The sequence below is a fragment of the Protopterus annectens genome, chromosome 13.part0 (genome assembly GCF_019279795.1).
Source record: "Protopterus annectens isolate FY-2018-M chromosome 13.part0, PAN1.0, whole genome shotgun sequence".
NCBI lineage: Eukaryota > Metazoa > Chordata > Ceratodontiformes > Protopteridae > Protopterus > Protopterus annectens.
In genome coordinates this window covers 708,927,635-708,945,678 of record NC_056747.1, presented here as the reverse complement: position 1 = coordinate 708,945,678, position 18,044 = coordinate 708,927,635, and the positions used below count along the sequence as shown (strand labels likewise).

Below are 18,044 nucleotides of genomic sequence, written 5' to 3'. Positions count from 1 at the left end.
CCCACCATAGGAGCTCCTTTCTTGATGAAACTGAGCACTGGAATTTAAAAGAATAATGGATGAAAATGATAAACCCAGAGTGATTTGAAGTGCCACTGGATTTTCTTCATATAGCCTGGCAAATGGGACCATTTTTAAGCCAGACAAAGCAATATAACCCAGAATTTTAAGGAACTTTCCTGCTGTGGCTATGTTTTGATCGACTGTATTCAAGAAGTGAAGCTGGAAAAATGATACTTTGTTTGGAGGGAGTTAAGTAGTGGATACAGAGGTCTTTAGAAGACACCCTAGAATCACTAATCAACTGGAGGGGTTTGCACAAGATTTTTCAGGCTTAGTTTGAAACCCAGGCTGCTGAAATGATGAACAGTAAACTGAAGGAACTTCCATGGTGCCTTGAATGGAGGGAGCTGAAATGATGTAACTGTTTAAAAAGGGGAAGATACAAATGTCTTGAAGTTTGAAAAAGACTTTGAGGTTTCGAATGACTAGAAAGGCCTTGGAAAACAAAAGAAGAAGTTTTGCAAAGTGAGTATCTTGAATTTTGGGATCAAAAGAAAGCCATTTAGCTTTGAAAGGTCCAAAGTAGTTCTCCATGTGCCTTCCTTTCTGGAAACCAGGAATATTTGTGAATAAAAGCATGTGTTCTTTGGGTTGGTGGCACCTGTTCTGCTATGCCCTGGGATAGCTGGTCTGACAGGATTTGAGACAACAGATGGATTTGTCTTGGAGGAAGAGAGATCTTTGAGATGGAAGGGATACGTATTGCATTCTTTAACAATCCTAGATTATTTTAGAACCCGGGCATCTCAAATTATCTGTTTCTGGAAATTAAGACAGTGGTCAGACTGCCTATAATTTGGGAAGAATGGCTGGAGTAAAAGGGGGGAGAGGCATAAGCAGTCAATGATATTTCTTTTAAATGGAGGATCTTTGGTGTCAGTCTCTTTTCCATTTTGAATCAGCCCATTTTTCTTGTACTGTTTGGAAGGCTTTTGCTGAAAAGAGTATAAGTCTTTTGAAAAAAAAAAAAAAAAAGACCAGAGGCAGCAGAGCAATTCCCAAGGTATTTAGGGACAAGGGACAAAAAGAGTTTACTCCTTGCATTTACTTTCCCCTCTCTTCCAGTTTCTCTAATACTTCACCTGAAGAACTCCGAAACAAACTTTCCCTATCAACAGGAGCCTTATCAGAGAAATTCTGTAAACTAACCCATGCACTTCTGTACATTACTGTACCTGTAGTAGCCGAGAACACAGTATCCACTGAATCATAAGCACACTTGCAAGAGTGCTTAGTGAACTGTAAGGCAGAGTTAGCATTTCCAACAGTGAAGATTAATTTGGTAAGGAAGTTAAAGTTTGCTGCATATTATCAAAAATAGACAGCAGATACTCAGACATCAGAGTCTGGCAACTGATTGCTTTAAATGCCAAACTGGCAGATGCATAACCTTTTCCCCCAAAATCTACCAAATGAATGGTTGTCTTTGTCATTTGGTACAGGGCTAGAAGCAGGAAAGCTTCATAAGATCTGTTCCCCTCATTAGAAATCACTGCAGGGTCTGCCATAGGATTTTTTTAAAACACAAATGTATATGTATCAGACACAGTCAGGTTTCTTTGGTGTAGGGGTTTGGGAATCTTGGGCAACAGATGCAAATGCATCCTCCAACGTTCCCAAGATTGGTAGGGGTTGATATTGTTTTGGAATCCATAATCAGTTCCTCATATCTTCTGAAATTCTGACACCAACTTGCCACCCCCCCCTTTAAAATATTCTTTCATTTTAGAAACTGCATCCACAACGGATATAGGATACTTTTTCAGTGGGGGAGTCTGGAGACTGGGTGTTTTCAGTTTCAGACTCACAAGAATAGGGGAGGTAAACTGTGAGGCATAGTCCAGACCCTCAAAATCTGACTCAAAGATCCTCTTTTAATGGGGAAGAGGGGGATTTGTCTCACTTAACTGGGGTGGCAACTGAAAGAGAAGGTTGAAAAGACTAATGTTTAATAGGCCCCGTGCAAAACTATATCAACCTCCATGGGAAGCCTTCTGCACAGAAGGAGGAGTGGAAGGATGAGACAAAAGCGTTGTTTTTTTTTCCTGTACTATTTTTGGGAGCCTTCAGCCTTGGGGTCTCAGGGACCCAGTGACATCCTCACTCTCCAACACTTGGTAGATACCATCTTCACCCTCAGACAGAAAAAATATTGGTTCTCCCTTTTCAATTGTAATAGCCTGACGTATGGTCTGAAAATACATGCCTAAATCAAGAGGTCAAGCCAGGTGAACCAGGAGAGCCGGACTGATTGTCTGTGGAGCTGTCAGACTAAGACCTCAGAGAAGAGTAGAGATTCTGAGTTTCTTCAGAAACCTTTTTCACAACTTTCTTCTTGTGGCGGGGAAGGGGGGGGGGGGTCCGTCCTTAACACGGTTATTTTTAAGAAAATTTGAGAAAATTTGGCCCATTCCGTATGGTTTTGGGAGTAAGTGAAAGACAAATCTGACAGGAAAAAACAGAAAAAAAAATGGTAATTCTTGAAGGGAATTTGATTACCTTATGAACATTTATCCTTCCTGACAGATATAAGCAGTTAACTTTTCCACAAAAAAGGAAGGTCCTCCAACAGGGATATTTACCTGCTCAAAGGTGTAGCTAAAACCAACAACTGACACTCATGTCACTAAGCTGACATAGTGCAGACCCTCTTATACTAGCACTTACTCTCATTCTAAGGGTGGATGTACAGTGCATTAGGTGGGAACCCAAAGCTTTGTAGACTGGACCGACGTAAGATCATTGACAGGGTAAGTCTCGTATAGTTATGGCTACTGTAACAGTGATCTAAAAAAGAATATCTAGAAGTGTGATTTTTCTTCATGTATGTCAATCAGAAGGATAAAGAACTTAATGAATGAATAACAAAAGTCCAGAGACTCTCTGTTCAGTAACCAGCTACAAAAATATCTTGAGTTCAAAATGCACTCAGTCAGACCACACATTATAGTTATGAGAAGTATGAACTAACAAAGTTAAGGCATTGCCAGCTTTAATGAGTTTCTTAGCAAACTGACAATTAACAGTAAGCATATTACATTTTATTGAGAGTGAAAACAGCAGAATCTTGCTGGTGAGATATTCACAGAGAGATCCACAGAGATTTCAATGCCACAAAGTATTATAACCATTCATAACTTGCTAGTATCTTCTCTCATGACCTACCTCCCTTCACTAGAAGAACCATACCTGTTAATCTTGGAGTAAATATGTGGTCACCCATCCAGACATGTAGGATATGTTAAAAGGTTGACAGTGAGTCACACTGCTTAACATGCAGGGAAAATTTATTCCAGAGATATGGAAATGATGGCTTATATAAACATGTCCCTCCACTGTGTTTTATCTGTTAGTGAAGACTTAGGACCTTTTTTCTTGTATTGGTGGAGAATATAGAGTTGAGGATACAGGAGGTCTAGAACAACTACAAGAGAGATCTCCCCTCAAAAGGCTATTAAGATGCTGAATAAAGGGATAGAGCTTCCAGCCTCTCATAGCAGTTCAGGAACTTTAGGCATATAATATTTTTGTTTAGAAAGTTGTGGGGTCTTTCTAAATGTTAACAGAGATATATCCTAAAGGGGCACCATATTTGATAAGTGATCTGATCAATGCTGAGTTTAAGGGAGTCATTACCTCTTTAGACCTTAATGCTATTCCTTCTGGCTATTAGCTGGGCTAAATTAAGTACATTTCTGACAACCATTGTCACATTATGATCAAAACAGGAGCAGGTATCAACTTAAGCTCCTAGGTCCCTATGTTTTCATTTTGTAGTTGTATGTTGTCTGTACAGTATGATGAGGGATACGATACCACCAAACAATTTAGTTTCAGCCCATTTTTAGTACACCAATAGGTTACAAGGAAGAGTTCATTCTGGAGGAGTTGACCACTTAATACATTTTAATATAGATAATGAGAATCAATATCTCAAACTAGTACGTCTATCTAGCATGAACTGCTACTCCCATAAAGCAATGCAATTAAAATGTGTACTAAGCTATTTTAAAATAACTCTGCTAAACAGATATGCCACCAGATTAGAATAATCTGCAAACAGCAGCTAATGGCAATCTGTTTTTCACATTTAGTTTACACAACACACCATTAGAAGTCTAATTCCTATGATTTAGTGGAACATGCCAATTAGAGAAACTAAATCTGCCATGAAAATTGAAGATTATGCAGTTAGGTGTCTACAACAAGAAACCACATATGTTATTAAAACTGAATACCAAACTGTGCATGTTATGTTACATTATACTAAATACATAGACACAGATGACGTCATTATATAAAAAAGAAGCTTTAGAGTCTGCATGTACGACAGTATAATTCAAATCATCATAGCTCTTCTCCCAGTAGACCTTGAACAGCTAGGCAAACTTAAAACAGTCAAACTAGTACAGCTAGGTATTTTAAATGAATGAGAATAATGGGAAAAAAAAACAGAATTCTCACTGATGCTCAGAAATCACTTCACAGTTTTTTGACAGCTGCATATAGCTGCTAGTTTTATAAGAATTTTCTTTCCAAATAAACAAAACAGAGAAAGGTACACTTTACATTTAAGATTTACATGGCTGTGCAGCTGGATTTTCAGTGCAATATTACATCTTTCTTGGCTTATTTTCTTAGGTGATTCTGCAGAAATAATCAAGTTGTATTCCTGCAAAGGGAGAAAAAAAACAATATTTTTAGTAGCCTGGAGTTGATGCAAAATCAGCACCATTTAGGAGCCTTACACACATGATTTGAGGAAAGCTTGCTTAAGGGGGAGGTATGTGCCCTGAGCAACCTGTTTACAATATAGAAACTGAGTGGCTTAGAAAAGCCCTCAACAAGTGTAATAGCATCCTGAATATTTTCCACTGGGAAGTCTCACAGATCCTTAATATTACATTGCCTCTCCTTCAGCATCCTTGTAAATCAACAATCACCTCCATATGGGAGTAAGCATCTTACGCTGGTTCCTCCATCCTGAGAAAAGAGACAGTGGTCCTAGTTAGGCCAACCTGTTTCCTGTAAAAGGAGGCTTGTGCACTACCAGTGGCTGCAGGGAGGAGGGTATGGGTTTGGTGATCCCATGCCAAAAACAGTTGCCATCACTGGCATGTGTGTAGCAGCACACATATAGGATGAATATGCAGGCTTCTCCTAAGGTGAAGTGGATGAACAAATCAGGCACCAGGGGTAGGATTTGGGCCATACACATACATATCTTTCACTTTTGTAATCCCAGCAAGAGCACAACCACCATGACTGCCTGTATGACAGAACCCTCCCCCTCCCTGCACATTTTGCCTCACCCGGGAAATACCCTGGACAGGAGAATGAATGGGCTGGTCTCATGAGGGGTGCACTAATATTTTGCAGGCAAAGTGGCAAATCGCACCTGAGGAAGAAGTTTACAGTAAACTACTACAAAGGCAAACATAGACTCAGCAATAATGTCTAGACTGTAGATGACTTTTGTACAATAAGTTCAGTGGGAACACAATGAAAGCACACCCACCGTCAGTAAGCAGTGATGGAAAAGACACAGCAAAGTTATCACAGAAAAAATACGGAATGTGTGCTTATGATGTTTCCATCTGAATTCTGCCCATGATGACTAAACAAAGCAGAATCACCAATCAAATGGATGTAATACCAGAAACTCAGAACATAGCTATAAGTTACACACAAAAATCAGTTAAGAATTAAATGTAGAGAAACATCTTGTCAAAATGCAACCAAAATTAGTGGTGCTCACAAAGCAAAGGCCAAAGCAGATCCATTTGAGGATTTCAAAGGAAAAATCAAAATCCACTGTAGCTCACTAAAACATTGCAAGCGCACCCACTGTAAGCAGTAAATGGCAGACCAAAAAGTAGATGTGACTATCAGTGGCTAAGGACTGAAGATGACTACAGCACTAATCCCAAAGCACAAATCCTAACTTCCAGTATAAACTCCAGTTAACTAAGAAATAAGAAAGGTCTCCACTATTAGGTCCAAAAATCAGCCAAATTAGATTGCAAAGTCAATGAAGTTCAAAGACTGACAGATCACAGGGTTGTACATAGGAGGTCCAAATTGATGAAGCTGCAAAATGCAGGAGACAAGGTAAGGATGGAAATAAACTTTGTGGATAATGCTGAGCACAAACACCAAAAATGATGATCCAGAAGACAAACCCAGAGATCAAAAGACATCAAGCTTGTCCAATTGATCCCCAAAGCAATAATGAGGTCCACAGTCTCTTTGGTGAATGAACTGGAAAATGATTTGAGACTCAACTAATGAAGACAAGACTAATAGTACAAAGCACTGTGACAATTCAAAACTTGCACAGAAAAAAATATACAAACCATTACATCCAAAAGCCAAGAATGAATAACACTGACAAAAATCAAGCTTTTAATAAGAAAGTTGATTAAATATCAGTATGGTAAACAGACAGCTAGACATCACTGTGTATTAGCATGCGTTATGTATTATGAAAAGTACAGTTGTGTACACTTACCATAAATGTAGATGTTCGAGTGTATTCACTGTTGCAGTCATCACACTTGGGTTATCTGCCTGCAGGTAGCCCTCAGTCGGCCCGAATACCAGAGTCTTGGGATTTCTGCATCGGATGCTGTTGCCTCTTCCATGACGTCAGGTCGTCATGGGTATAAAACATGCAGCCGACGCCATTACATCTGTTTTTCTTGCCCAAGATGTCAGGAGCCCCCAAAATAGGAAGCAATTACATGCTATGGAACACCTCCAGTAAAAAGTAAATGCCATTGCCATAAGATATGGCCAAAAAGAGGACAGGTAGAAAGAATAGAAAAGTCAGGGGGCTGGAGGGAGGGTAACCAGGACTGCAACAGTGAATACACTCGAACATCTACATTTATGGTAAGTGTACACAACTGTACTATGTTCTTTGTGTTTCACTGTTGCAGTCATCACACTTGGATTGATTCCCAAAGCTGAGGAAAGGTGTAGGCAGTCAAGAAGTATTGGGGCTGGCTATCAGGCCTTGTAAGACTGCTGTGGCAAATCCAGCTCTGGATTTAGAAAAAATAGGTAAGTGGTAATGCTTGGTAAAGGTGTGTACAGAACTCTAGGTTGGAGCTTCCAGGATATCCCTGATAGGTATTCCCTTGAGAAATGCTGTAGAGGTTGAGGTAGCCCTAGTGGAATGAGTTCTGATCCTCTGTGGCATAGGTTTTCCATGGTGTTTGTAACAGAAATGGATGCAGTGTGCTATCCATTTGGAAATGGTTTGCTTTGAAATGGCTTGGCCCTCTGCCCCTGTAGCAAAGCTGACTAGCAGCTGGTCAGATTTTCTGAAAGGTTTAGTTCTGTTAAGGTAGAACCTGAGCTGTCTGTGCATGTCCAAGGAGTGCAAAATTATTTTCCCTTTATTCTGAGGATTAGGGAAAAAGGTTGGTAAATGGATGGATTGGTTTAAAGCCACACTGGCTACCACCTTGGGCATAAGTGATGGGTTTGTCTTGAGGGAAACCCTGTCCGCATGGAAAACAATGAAGGGTTCCACAGCTATTAGTGCCTGTAACTCAGACACTCTTCTTGCTGAAGTGATGGCTAGAAGTAAGGCTGTTTTCCAAGAGATGAATTTTAACTCTGCTGCAGCAGCAGAGGCTGTTTTCCAAGAGAGGAATTTTAACTCTGCTGCAGCTACAGGCTCAAAAGGGGGAAGCGTGAGCTTCTCTAGTACAAAGTTAAGGTCCCAGGCAGGGATGGGAGCGCTTCTCGGGGGCCTTAAATTATTAGCTCCTCTCAGGAACTGTTTGATGAGAGGGTGAGAAAATAGAGGTGGCTCAGTACTGTAATGAGCTGAGATGGCAGAGGCATGAATTTTAATAGATGAGAAGGATAGGCTTTTGTGGAGTAGCTCTGCTAGGTATTCCAGGATTTGAGGTAAAGTGGGCACAGCTGTGTCTATTCCTTGAGACTGGCTCCAAGAACAGTATCTTTTCCACTTTTCTGAATAGGATTTCCTAGTACTAGGCCTTCTGCCCTCAAGGATGACATCCATCACCTGTTTGCTGAGCTTTGGCTGGTGGTGTATTCAGAAAATAAGCCAAGCTGCAAGGTTCAGGGTTTGCAGCTGTGGATGCAAAATCTGTCCCTCCTGCTGGGATGTAGGTGCCATGATGGCACTGCTGTCAGACTGCATAAGAGTGGGTACCAGTGCTGGCACAGCAAGTCTGGGGCAATAAGGATTGTCCTTGGCCTGTCCTGTTTTATCTTGAGTAGTACTTTTGAGAGGAGGGGCAGAGGGGGAAAGGCATACACTTGAGAGGTTTTCCCATGTAAAGGATAAGGCATCCACTTTCCACACTTGGCTGTGGGGATTTCTGGTGCAAGATTTGCTCAATTGATGGTTTAGGGGGGAGGCAAAGAGGTCCACCTCTGGAGTCCCCCACCTGTGGATTAGTTTGAATGAGTTGGATTCCACCTTCCACTCATGTGGGTCCAGCAGATTTCTGCTTCAGTTGTCTGCCAGTGAATTTTGTTTGTTTGGCAGGAATTGAGATTGCAGGTGCACTTGGTTGCTCAAGGCTGTGTTCCACAGGGCCATGACTAACCTGCGGAGTGGGTAGGAATGAGTTCCCCCCCTGCTTGTTTATGTACCACATAACTGTGGTGTTGTCTGTCTTTATCAGGAGTTGTCCTGGAAGGATAAAGGTACTTGAAGGCTGTCAGAGCATTCTGTACAGCTAACATTTCCTTTTGATTGATATGCAGGGGAATTTGTCCTGGGCTCCATTTGCCTTGAATGGATTTGCCTGCGATGTGAGCCCCCCACATATAGTCTGATGCATCTGTTGTCAGGGTTTGGGTGGCGAGGGGTTGAGTAAAAGGAAGTCCCTTGTGGTTGCACGCCTCTGCCCACCAAAGGAACTCTGCCCTTAGACAAGGAATGATAGGAATCAGTGTTTCCAGTTCCTGAGAATTTTGACACCAGACTTTTTAATACCATTTAAGTTTCCTCATATGCAGTCTTGCATATGGAATTAGTAGATTGCATGAGGCCATGAACCCTAGGGCTTGCAGTATTTTTCTTGCAGATAGCTGGGTTTTGGTGGCCATTAGTTTGAAGTAGTTTGTCAAATAAACCTGTTTTTCTGGTGTTAGGAATGCCATCTGGGAAGCTGTGTTCAAGCTTGCTCCCAGGAATACAATCTTTTCACTGGGCACCAGTTGTGATTTCTTTTCATTGATGTTGTACCCCAGAGAAGTCAGAAGTCTCTTTACAAATGCCAGGTGGTGAAGTAGCAATTCCTGACTATCCACCTGAATCAGGCAATTGTCCAAGTATGGGTAAATTTGAATATTTCTCTGCCTGCAGTATGCAATAGCTGGAACCAGGCACTTTGTGAATACCCAGGGCGCAGTAGATAAGCCAAAGGGAAGTGCAGAGAACTGATAGTGCATACAGCCTGCCCTGAAACGTAGATATTTCCTGCAAGATTCCCTTACGGGGATGTGCAGATAAGCTTCTTTTAAGTCTAGGGTGACTAGCCAGGCGTCTTTGGATAGCATAGAAAGAAGCTGTTGCAGAGTCAGCATTTTGAATTTTGGGACCACCAAGAAGGTGTTGAGAATTGACAGATCTAGGATAGGGCACCGAGCCCTCTTTTCTGGGCACCAGAAACAGTCTGGAGTAGAAACCCTGTTCCCTTTGCTCTACTGGCACAGGTTGAATAGTCCTGATACTGAGAAGAGAAAGTACTTGCTTTTGAGCCACTGCCCACTGGTTTGGAGGAAGGTCTGGCAACCCACTTGGGGTTGGGCAGTGAGTGAAAGTGGAATCTGTATCCCTGGGATACAATGTTTAGGACCCATCGGTCCTGGGTAATGGACATCCAGTTTTTTGCCTGCAGGGCGAGTTTTCCTCCAATGGGTGCAAGTACTTGGGCCTTGCTGAGAAGCAAGATAGACAAGTCATTGTGAACTTTTTTCCACAAGGGGGTGGTTTACCACTCCCTGTTTTAGAGGAGGGAGCACTCCATTATTTAGACCTCTGCATACCCTAAGACTGTAGTCTTGGTGGCCTGTTGCCACTGGGTTTGGACTGAGAATGCCTGGGAGGGACTGGAAAGGAACAGTTTTTAGAAGGCCAATGCCTACTGAATCTAGGTGGCTGCACCTGTAAGAAATCTTTAACAGTTTGCATAGATTTAGCTTTTTCCTCCATCTTTTTAAAAACAACTTCTGCTTTTGCATCAAACTTTCTTGGTTTAATGGAGCATCTAGTAATTTTGCTTTGACATGGTCTGGCAAGATTTGCTCCTTCAGCCAAGCATGCCTTCTCAGTACAGACCCAGTGACAGCAGCCCTGCAAGATGCTTCTAAGGCATCAAAACCACACTGCAAAGTATGTTTACTAACTTGGTTTGTAGAATGCAATAACTGTTGTAAATCTATTTTCTGTACAATCTGGAAGCAATATTTTTTGTTTAATTAGTTCCATAATATGCTGCTGGTACTTCAACATGTGAAACTGGCAATTCAAAGCCCTGATGGCAAGTGTTGCAGAGGTATATACACCTTCTTACCCCATCTGTCTAAAGCTCTAGAATCTCTGTCCAAAGGGGTAGGGTTTTTGGCTGTAGTAGCCTTAATGCCTTTAGGTCCCTGGGAAATAGTCTCTGGATCCACTGTGGAATTCTTAAAGAGAAATTTGTGAGTCAGGTACTCTGTAGTACCTGTCAGGCTTTCTAGGAGCTGGTGGTAAAGTATCAGGAGTAAGACTGGATTCCATGAAGACATCATCTACAATGTCCAGGACAGGGGGTATAGCTAGAGGCCTGTGCTGAGGCAAGTTTAAAATTCTCTTGAGCCTCTTTTTGGACTGAGGGTAGTCCTGGCATTCCCAGTGGAAATGCTCTCTTAAAGTATGCAAGGTTTCACCAAAAGAAGAGTCCTCTGGAGGGGAGGCAGAGGGTATGGAATCCTCTGCATCTGAATCCTCATAGGTAGATAAGGGTATGTCCTGGTAATCAGAGGGATCAGAGTCATCGGACTCATGGTCTGTAGAATCAGAAGGAAAATCAATTCTTTGCCTTTTAGAGGGGGAAGGCTGGCTTCCCCTAATTAAAGTTATAAGGTTTTCAGCCATTCTAAGCATTTGTTTCTATGGCAAGGGGGCTTGGGCATGTGCTTTGATAGTCGGTTTTCTAGGCGGAGTGCAAACTCTGAGCCTGAGAAACTTGGTAGTTTTAGTCAAAAACGAAGCATTCGGTTTAATGCGAACATCAGAAGGTCGGAATACACCCTCAGAAGCCAGTGCCTGCACAGCGGCTCCGGACCCATCCAAGGTAGAGACATCTGCAGGTTTCACAGTCAAAGAAGCATCTCGCGGCATACCAGACTCCGAATGGGTCTCAGCAGAGGCCTGCGAATCTGTAGAAATGGGTATCAGGGGCTGCAAAAGCACCTCACTGAGTACCGGCGGACTGGCGACTAGCTTAACGGAAGTGTCGTCGGCAGTTTTGGACCTATGCAGTCTGTCTCTGTCTTTATCCTTACTTTTTTTTGGAAGATCAGTAGTCGGATGGCTTATCGAAGCCATTTCGGAATACGGAGAACGAGAGTGAAAGAGTTTTGCAACAAAGATAGCCCAAAGATGAATAGTTTGGGCATTAAACAAGGCACAAAACCTACAGCGAGGAACGTCGTGGTCTGGGGCTAAACAGATGATGCAGTAAGAAAGAAAATCTCTGTGAGGCATTTGCTTTCCACAGGCAAGACAATTGTTAACTTTTTATGACATTGGTTAGAGCAAGATAAAAGGATCCCCAACGGGGTAATTAGCTTTAGAAGACTTCAGGTTTGAAACTCGAAAAATGAAAATTTCAGGAAGTGGCCAACCGGCATTTGCAAACTGCTTCTGTTTCGGGCTCCCACGCGGCAAGAAAAGCTGATGTAATGGCGTCGGCTGCATGTTTTATACCCATGATGACCTGACGTCATGGAAGAGGTGACAGCATCAGACGCAGAAATCCCAAGACTCTGGTATTTGGGCCGACTGAGGGCTACTTGTAGGCAAACAAGCAAAGTGTGATGACTGCAACAGTGAAACACGAAGAACGTCATACTATTAATTTTTATTTTATTTAACATTTATTTATTAACCGGGAAAGTCCAACTTGGAATGAGGAGAGCTGGGGAGAAATGCTCCAGACGCATGTCTTTCTAAAGTGGGAGGAAACCGGAGCACCCGGAGGAAACCCATTCAAACACAGGGGGGGGGGGGCATGAAGACTCCACACAGAAGGCACCCCAGCTGAGAATCAAACCAGAGAACCTCTTGCTGTGAGGTGGCGATGCTACCACTGCACCACTGTGCTGTATTAAGATCTCTTTGAAATGTCTGTTGTGTTACATTGGGACTATCGTAAAGATATCTGTTGTGCCATAACGTGGCCTCAGCAGAATATCTCATAAATCACAATGTCAAACAGGGCCTTTACAAACATTGTACATGGTGTCACAGAGCATATGTTGTATGCCTTCAATAATGTAACAATACATCTGCAGTGTGGCCCAATGTTATAATGTGGTCTCACTGGTGTATCACTTATGGTACAATAGGGACTTTGTGTTATAGCTCTCCACTCTGCAAGATTTTCAAGCATGAAGAGAGAATGGATCATTCAATAAGGCAGTTCTGGCTTCCCAAAAGAGTGGAGCTGTACCACTGCTATCACAGAAAAGTGCCCCTGCAAGATGTACCCTGACTATACTGATTTACAGTATTCAAAATGAGTGAAACAGCCAAACATGCAAGGAAGTAGATTGTTCTCGTAAGGAACAGAATACTAAGAACAAGATAAATGTTAGAGTATTTCTGTGCACTGAATGACTGAAATCACTTAAATTCTTCAGTTATATTGACTAAAACGTCAATCATTACTAGGGATTCAGGAAAAGATGGAGAATGGGTCCTCAAGATGGGATCAATGGATCAGCTCAAGCTAGACACTAACAAAGTTATGCCCAGCTCCGAAACCACTGCTGCAATTATTTGTCGTGTGAGCTTATGCATTTCACAAAGCTGCCAATGGTCACCTGAATCAGTTATTTACAATGCTTTAAAGATCCAAAAGACCAACAAAAGCAGACAGTCTTCAGAATATTTAAAACATGTAACCTGAATAAAATGCATGTAGCTATCTTACTGTAAATAGAAAGCTACCTGTGGCACTGCAAGGACCCCACAATGTCTTTGTCTTGTGAGTACATGTTCCTATTCACTCACTAATGGGGGCTATCAGACAGTGGTCTGGTGACCACACGGCATCTCCCAAGTAGACACACTGCAACACCACCTCTCCTCTGACATAATGTGGCTACAGGCATCCTGGCCCAGCTCCCACCTCTGCTGTCAGCTCCTTCAAGCTCCAGATCTATTAGTTGAACTTTGGCTGGTTAGGACGTAGGCAGGGCTTTATACCTCTGCATCACTTTAGCTGACTAATGGACAATTTTTCTTGGCTCCACTGGCAATAAACCATTAAATAGAAAAAAATAGTAAAAGCACATTAGGAAAAAACCCTTAGATAATATTAAGACAATGACTTACGTTGCTCCAACCTGCCGAAGTCTGAGAAAGGCTGGGGTAAACTGATAACGAACAAATCGTCCAGCATTGTGGTCAATATCTTTCTTGTCTCCATGCTCTCGTTCTGTTAATAATGAAAAGAAATGCAAAAAATTAATTATGGGTTAAGGTCAACATGCACAAATTAGGGGAAAAAAGTACAAGAATACTTGGGTAACAGATCACTGTAGATGTCTCTCACTACTATTTACAAAGATAAAGCACTAAAGGGGTGCCTGGAAAATGCTGTCCAGTTGTATGGAGAGTATAACTTAATGCAACAGTAATAAAACATGAATAATCTACATATTTCCAAACTTGACTTGCTTCACATAGGTTCATAGATTCATAGGCAGCCTTAACTTCCATACTGTGCATGCCCGAACAAGTTACTTAACTACTCGGCACACACACACACACACACACACACACATAGTCCTCCGCAACAACATATTATGTGCAGTGAACATAAATCCCTATAAAGCTATAAATGGTAATGACTTAAAAAAAAAAGCAAAAGCATTAATCAATGGCAGTGGTGACTGGTGTACTTACACAGAACAGAGAATTAAGGTTGGTTCACTGTCACAGAAGCAACGCTAATGTTTAATGACACCAGGAATAACAAAAGTAGAAGATCACTAGTACTACTTCTCAGTAAGGATATAGGATGATTATCAGGTCTACAATAAGCCTAGTGTGAAAGGGGAAATAATACTGGAAATCTTGTTTTAGACATTACTGTCTCAAGTGACAGTAGTCTAATACATTTTCAGAGGGTGCTGAGAACATGAGTGCTATTTGGTTCACCTAGTGTTCTCAAAGATCCCACCCCACACAGTTCTAACCAGTTCCTACCAATTCAGTAGAGTAACTACTACAGTTATTCACAGTTTCTACCATGAAAATGTGTGTGAAACGCTCACCAATTCACACTGCTGAATAGTACAGTTGTGTAAGTAAACTTAGCATAACAGTAAATGTTCAGATGATCACTGCTGCAGTCGCCTAAACAACAAGGGTTATATCTTGCATAAGATAAGATAGACGGACAGTTTTCAAAGCTTCAGGGCACCTTCCATGCACCCAAACAATTAATTATCTCAAGATGAGCTGGCTAAAACCCAGGTTTGCAGGGCAAGCCCTTCAAAGCTTTTATGCTAACAGAGAGAAGGAGGCTAAAGCCCTGAAAGGACAACACTAGGAGAAGAAAATACACATGTCCATACCCTTACAAAAAATACACAAAAAAATAAGGGAGAAGAAAGGAGGGTGCTGATACATGCAAATACCGCAGTAGTGATGATCTGAACATCTAGTAAGTCTACTTAAACAACTGTTATTATGTTCATCACTGTGATCACTGTTGCAGTAGCCTAAGCTGCAAAGAACTGGGAGGAGGAACAAGGGTTAAGAAGACCCTATAAAATGTTCCAAACAAAGACGACCCTAGACTGGAGAAGGAATCTCGTTTATAATACTTTGTAAAAGTATGCACAGAGGATTAAGTTGCTTTTTCTAGAATTTTTCTAGAATTCAGCACTTTCCAAAAAGCCATAAATGAAACCAAGGCCCTGGAACAGTGAGACCTGACTCTGCCCAAAATTAGTTTGTTGTGGTGGGAACAAAAGGAAATAGCCTGAGGCAACCATTTGGAAATAGGCTGCTTTGACAAAAGTCCTTTCTTCTTACCTTCACAAGAAATGAACCACTCAGAAGTTCTGAAAGAGTTTTTTTTCTGTCAGAGTAGTACCAAAGTTGTCTATCGACATCCAAGGTAAGGAGTTTCCTTTCTTCCTAGTTTTTAAGTTTTGGAAAGAAGACAGGGAAAGATGAATAGATTGGATTAATGTAAACATGCATACCACGTTAGGCATAAAAGGAGGATTAGTTCTCAAGGAAACCCTATCTTTGTGGAAAGAGAGATAATGCTGACCCATCATATGAGCTTGCAACTCAGATACTCCTCTTGCAAAAGTCAGAGCAATGAGACTGTTTTGGAGTAAGTGTTAGCGTTTATAAACACAAAATTAAGATAGGAAACCCCACTGGTTGTCTTGGAAGCTTTGTGTGGAGAATCCCTTTCAAAAACATTTTGACATGAGGCTGCATTGAAAGAGGAGTATCCATGGGCAGGCATACTGAAATGGCCAATAAATGAACCTTGACCAAGGAGTATGACAGGCTATAGGATACTAACTCTCAACAAATACTGTAAAACCAGAGAAACACTAGCCTTGAATGGATGCTGGTTATTTTGTTGGCACCAACTAGAAATCTTTTTTCCATTTGCTAATACATGATTTTTGCAGAAGCAGGCTTTCTTGCATCCATTAATACAGTCTGCGCATCCTCAGAAAACAAGTGCCTAAAAGGTATTAAAATGCTATTATCCGACAGTCAACTGCAGTTGTTTGTGGTAAGGATGTATTAAACATCCCTGATCTTGTATGAAGAAGTTCAGTCTTTGAGGAAGCTTCTTTTAATTGGTTCTGGCCAATACCAAAAGAAGGGAAAACTACTTTTGCCTGGGCCAAGGAGGAAGTTACAAAAATGATCTTATGAATCTTCAGAAGTATTCTGGAAGTCAGTGGAAAGGCATACTGGGACACTCCGGTCCAAGGAAAAGAAAAGGCACCCGTCTTCCAGGACTTCTTACATAGAGTCCTGGAACAGAAATTTGCCAGTTGATTGTTTACAGAGGAGACAAAAAGATCTACCTGAGGAGTTTCCCACAGATGGGGCAAATCTTGGAAGATCCCCTGATTCAGTTACCATTCATGGGGATCTGCCTGGTCCTGCTCAGCTGATCGTTCACAATTTTGCAATGCAGACCGAGACAGTACTGTAAAGTTATATCTCATGCTAACATAGTTAGTCTATGCAGTGGATATGACATGGTTCCCACTTGCTAGTTTATGTACCACATCACTGTGGCACTGTCTGTAAACACTTGAATAGGTCCCAGGGACCACATATGATTCAGAGAGTTGACAGCATTTATAAGAGACTGAATCTTTTTTACATTTATTGGTTTTGGACTGTTATTTGTCCCAAAGACCCTGCACTTTTATGCCCATTGATACTGCTCCACAAGCTCAGTCTGAGGCATCTGTTATGAATGACTGTTTTGGAGCAGAAGGGGAGAAGGGATGACCTGGAGTCTGAGAAATTTGATGTCTCCAAAACATGTTCTGCCTTTTTAGAAATCGCAAGACTAGAATTTGAAAAATCAATGACTGTTAATGGTAGGATCACAGAGATTTCAGATACCACTGTATCTTTCTCATGTGTTTTTTTTTTTTTTTTGCAAGTGGTACCATGAGAATCGTTGATGCCATGAGACCCAGAATCCTGAGGAGCTCCCTCACTGAGGCTGAAGTCTGAGTGGAAAATCCCAAGAATTATACCACTCTTTAGTAGTGTGTTTGTCACTCTCTAACAGACTAAACTGAGAATCCTTCCCCACTGAAGCTGCTGCTTGGATTCTGCACCATTTACTACCCCCACAACATCACAGTTTCAGGAAGCACTAAGTTAATAGTGCCTGTATTGTATATGTTCCATAAAAATATATTAATCAGTGTCAGTTGTATCATAAGATGTTATGTGATCCTATCTCGCCTACATTCTGTACTGATGGGCTCGGAGCCGATCCTCGGCTCCGACTCTGCACGCTATGCTATAGAGCGAAGCCTCTTATTGGCTGAGCTATTCTCTATCCCAGGATGCACCACCACTAATCCCCCAGATCTCGTTTGCCGCTTACAAGCTAGGACATGGTCTCAAACTTGGCTGAGCTAAGTGCTGTTTTTTCTTAAAGTTTTCCTGTCGGGAAATTCTTTGTTCTTTACCCAAAAGCTGTTTTAACAGCTATCGTTGTGTATCAGTGTGTTTTTGGTAAAATTTTGTGGTAAATTTTGTGTGATTGATTAGGGAATGGTTTCCGTTTAAGTTAGAGGGGCCTTCCCCTATTCTTTAGCGAGTTTTCTTATTTTTAGAGAGGTCAAGTACCTGTTTAAGTTAGAGGGTTCTTGGCCCTCCTTTTTGGTGTTTGTACTTGTACTTGTATTGTACTTGTTAATTTTGGCATTTCGTTTAAAAAAAAAAAAAAAGGTTTTATTGTTGTTGAAATCTTTCTTTAGTTACATACATAGTATTGTGTTTACAGGAATTATGTCCAAAGAGCATAGACCCTCAGGATTCAAGAAGTGCACGAGATGCAATTATAAAATGTCCATCACCGATGATCACTCCTCGTGCGTGTACTGTTTAGGCGCCAAACACCTATAGGAGTCTTGCAGCGTGTGTCACGCTTTTTCCTCTAGGGTCCTACAAGAGAGGAAGAATAAATTAATCTTAAAAG

At 41.5% G+C, this 18,044-nt stretch overlaps 1 protein-coding gene across 1 annotated transcript in view; it reads right to left on the bottom strand.

Annotated features, from left to right (window-relative positions):
- UNC119 (unc-119 lipid binding chaperone) overlaps window positions 1-18,044 on the bottom strand; it is a 756,954-nt gene that overhangs the window by 197,121 nt on the left and 541,789 nt on the right. Inside the window, exon 3 of the mRNA XM_044054397.1 lies at window positions 13,661-13,763. Within this exon, the coding sequence (XP_043910332.1) occupies window positions 13,661-13,763 (103 nt within the window). The remainder of the gene's footprint in view (window positions 1-13,660; window positions 13,764-18,044) is intronic.